Source organism: Elephantulus edwardii, unplaced genomic scaffold (assembly GCF_000299155.1).
Source record: "Elephantulus edwardii isolate Elephantulus edwardi_28Jun2011 unplaced genomic scaffold, EleEdw1.0 scaffold00074, whole genome shotgun sequence".
Lineage (NCBI taxonomy): Eukaryota > Metazoa > Chordata > Mammalia > Macroscelidea > Macroscelididae > Elephantulus > Elephantulus edwardii.
The window spans coordinates 265,674-269,471 of record NW_006399824.1 but is presented as its reverse complement, the minus strand read 5'-3'; the positions used below and the strand labels follow the sequence as shown (position 1 = coordinate 269,471).

Below are 3,798 nucleotides of genomic sequence, written 5' to 3'. Positions count from 1 at the left end.
CCCTAAGTATTTCTCACTACAGGCCAGCATGGTCAGAGAGAATGCTGGAGGGAATCTGGATGGACTTTCCTCCTGGATGGAGGTCATAGATCTTCTTCACACCCTTACCGCCCACAGGGTAGTCCACATCACTTCAATGAGGGGTGATTACACCTTGATTTGGTACCAAGGCTCCCTGCAAGTGACTAATGTGGGGACTGTGCAGACTTTGAAGTCTCAGAGATGAGTTTATGCTACAGCCATCTTTAACATATCTCCTGAGTGCCCTAACTTTTAAACCATACATTTGTTACTTGGAGGCACAGAGTTTGGGTTCTGGCCCTGTGTGTCTTGATTTCCAAGGATTACCAGTGGGTTAATTTTTTTTCTTCCTCTTAAGTGGGATGGGGGGAGGGCTAATGATGGCAGGGGCCTGAACTTCTCTGGCAATTGTCATCTGTCAGTGCAAGCCATTCAGGAGTGGGCGAGGCTGGCCGGTCTGATCTGGTTAAGCTTCTGCGGGTCTGATGCAAGTTTGTTCCCTCTTCCATCAGGGTCCGGTGTTCTAATAAACTAACAGCCTTAAGGAAATAAAGGTTGGAATGCAACTACAAGGAACCTCCTTTTACTGTAACTCAGGCTCTATCCATTCACGCTCCCAGTCGCCGAGGCCAGGTCAGATTTTATGTGGTTTTGTCTGAATGACGAAACTAAAGGTGGTCATTGCACTCCGGGCCTTTTGTGAAGATCTAGGTCCCTGGTCCTGATGCAATTCTCTGGATCTTTTACACTAAGCTCTCAGAAGGCAGCGCGCTAGGACCCGGCGGACGCCCACGCTTCAGGCCGTAACTGGCCTGGAAAGGACTGCAGCGCGGCCTTCTGTCCGACCAGCCCAGGGTTCAGTATATCAGTTTGATTATGGGGCCCCTTTCTCAGCCCCAGAGCAAGACCTGTATTCATTATACCTGGTCAACAACCCCCGAGCCACCAGAGAGGCCTGTTTCTCCGGAGCAATCTCGAAGTTTGCTCCCCCTCCCCCGCTCTCCGGCCTCGGAGACCGAGATGGGAGGTGACCCGCTGGCTGGCCGCCTCTTGCCGCCCCTTGCCCGCTATTTGCGCCCAGATGCACGTGTCCCTCTCCGTCCCTTCCTTGGATGCCTGTTAAGCACCCTCCTCAAACTCTCTTCTGAAGCCGCAAGGGAGAGGGAGGAAGCGTGTTGCTGACCGGGATCACAATGGAGACACTGTCCCGCGAATTAACCGCTGGAGTACCGGGCAGAGGGTGCGTAGGACCCTTCCTCATGCTCGGAGCCGCTCAGTCTTTGGCCTCCATCCTCATATCCCGACTCCTTGTAAGGCTGGAGAGCTTGGCATGCGTGCGCGAGCACCAGCCTAGTTAAAGACTGCTCCTGACGCCATGGTCCCACGAGCAACCATCCACCCAAATGCCCGCAGCTCTCCTGGTCCCAGACGCTGGACAGTGGGGTTATGGAACAACCGTTTTCCCTGCCTACCTAGTGTTCCCCGGCTTCTCCACCCCGCGAGGTCACGGGTTATCCCCTCCCCCAGCAATGCGACCCTATAATAAACAAATTTTTCTCTGAGCCTCCCCTGCCGCGAGCGCCCTCGGGGACCTCAGCAGCTGCAGCCTTAGCTCAGCCCTTCCAGAAAGGGGGCGTGGCTGCGCCTGGGCCGGGAGCGTACTGGGGTTCAGGGGAGGCGGAGCCAGGCCGCTGTCACCGGGCAGGAGAGAACGTTGCGAACGTGCGCCCGAAGCCCATTGGCTGAGCAGGGCCACACTCCCGGGTCTAGATTGGCCCGCGGTGCGGAGGGGAGGCGCCCTCCCCAAGGTAGTCCTTATAGGCCACTCCACCCTGGTGCTAGGGAGCTTAGAGGGCTGAAAGGGAGGTGAGGGTGGGTGGAAGGGACAAGCTCGGGCAGGACTCGGGGTTGGCACCATTCTGCACACCCATTAAAGCGGCTGTTTACACCTGGTCTAGAAACTCTCCATCACCTCTCTAACCGGTGAGTACTTATCCCTATGCGGACGGCGTCAGCTAGAATAGGGGCTCACGGTTTTCCCCAGCCTAGACTGACGCCGGGCTGTGTATCCCTTTCGTCTCCCAGTTTCTCCCGTGCCTCCGCATCCTGAGCTCATCTGCAGACGTCCTGGCGTCCCTAGCCACCATGCCTAGTCTTTGGGACCGCTTCTCGTCGTCATCCTTGTCGTCCTCGTCCTTGTCTCAGACTCCCAGCTCAGATAGCCAGCCGCGCTCCGCCTGGGGGTCAGCGGCCCGAGAGGAGGGGCTGGGCCGCTGCGCGAGCCTGGAGAACTCGGACTGTGAGTCCCTGGACAGCAGCAACAGCGGCTTCGGGCCGGAAGAAGGTGAGCTGGGATCTGGGACCGGAGCCTTTCGAGGGGTCGGGGTAGTGGTGAACGAGGACGTGGAAGTAGGGGTTCAAGCCACTGGGGCTTCCTGTCCCATCAGCATGGATAGGCGGAGATCGGGGATTTGGGAAGCTGGTTGAGCATAGGATAGGAACGTGGGGCAGAAACTGAGGCACGGAGTGGAAGGGCTCGGGATTCTTAGAGTAGCAGCTCCTCTAAATGATCCCAGTCTTATCCGCTCTAACGTTCCCAGATGCATCCTATCTGGATGAGGTATCCCTGCCCGACTTCGAGCTGCTCAGCGACCCCGAGGACGAGCACTTATGTGCCAGCCTGATGCAGCTGCTGCAGGACAACCTGGCCCAGGCACGGCTAGGCTCGCGGCGGCCCGCGCGCCTGCTGATGCCCGGCCAGCTGGTGAGCCAGGTGGGCAAGGAGCTCCTGCGCCTGGCCTACAGCGAGCCGTGCGGTCTGCGGGGGGCGCTGCTGGACGTCTGCGTAGAGCAGGGCAAGAGCTGCCACAGCGTGGGCCAGCTGGCCCTCGATCCCAGCCTGGTGCCCACTTTCCAGCTGACCCTCGTCCTACGCCTGGACTCACGCCTCTGGCCCAAGATCCAGGGGCTGTTCAGCTCTGCCAACTCCTCCTTCGTCCCGGGCTTCAGCCAGTCCCTAACGCTGAGCACAGGCTTCAGAGTCATCAAGAAAAAGCTGTATAGCTCGGAACAGCTGCTCATCGAGGAGTGTTGAGTCCACAACAGAGACCATGGGACTTTTGGGGGTGGACACTGGGCAGGCAGGAGCTAAGGGACTGTTGCGCCTGCCCTTAGAAAACTGACGACAGCCACCTGATGGGAGGAAGGCTGAAGTAGGGGCCAGAAGGCTTCCTAGGAAGCTCACTGCGCTGTGTGCAAGCGGCCGTGCTTTGGAAGCGCTGGCCCCTCAGTACTGTAGCATGAAACAAAGGCGTAGAGGCCAGCCAGACTCTGGCCAGATGTGTAGCATGTACCTGATTATTTTTATTATTACTGACAGTTAAGACAGCAGTGGTTTTACAGGGCCTGTAGAGCAGCCGAGCTGCCCTGGCTTCTGCCGGAGTTGCTCTGTTGTAGCCTGCCCTGGTGGGAGGGGGGAGGCCATGGAGGGTGGTCTGTGTGTGTGTCATGGTCTGAACGGACCAAGCGTGTTTGTTGTTTGTTTTCGTATCATTTGTTTTTCTGATCGAAGTTTCACTACTGACCTGTTCTAGGCAGCTATCTTACAGACGCATGAATGTAAGACTAGGAAGGAATCGGTGTTGAGATCACTGAGATCATTGACACTTAAAGAAAAATTGCACCTGGAGCTGCATTGGCCCATCCCCCGCTGTGTACTGAGGAGTGGAGCTTGGAGGGAGGGGATGGGGTTGGTTGGAGGTGGGGGCTGGACCCCTC

General features: G+C 57.5%; 1 protein-coding gene across 1 annotated transcript; it reads left to right on the top strand.

Moving 5' to 3' along the window:
- The first annotated feature begins 2,109 nt into the window (after positions 1-2,109).
- Positions 2,110-3,115, top strand: DDIT4 (DNA-damage-inducible transcript 4). The gene is made up of 2 exons (XM_006888962.1): positions 2,110-2,365; positions 2,622-3,115. Exons 1-2 carry the CDS (start codon positions 2,167-2,169, stop codon positions 3,113-3,115), a joined length of 693 nt encoding a protein of 230 aa, XP_006889024.1. The 5' UTR covers positions 2,110-2,166.
- The last annotated feature ends 683 nt before the right edge of the window (positions 3,116-3,798 follow it).

Excerpts from the sequence above, each read along its gene's own strand:
- DDIT4 (XM_006888962.1), top strand. The coding sequence starts at position 2,167 with ATGCCTAGTCTTTGGGACCGCTTCTCGTCGTCATCCTTGTCGTCCTCG. Across the intron at positions 2,366-2,621 it reads CGGCTTCGGGCCGGAAGAAG|ATGCATCCTATCTGGATGAG; the intron begins GTGAGCTGGGAT and ends TAACGTTCCCAG.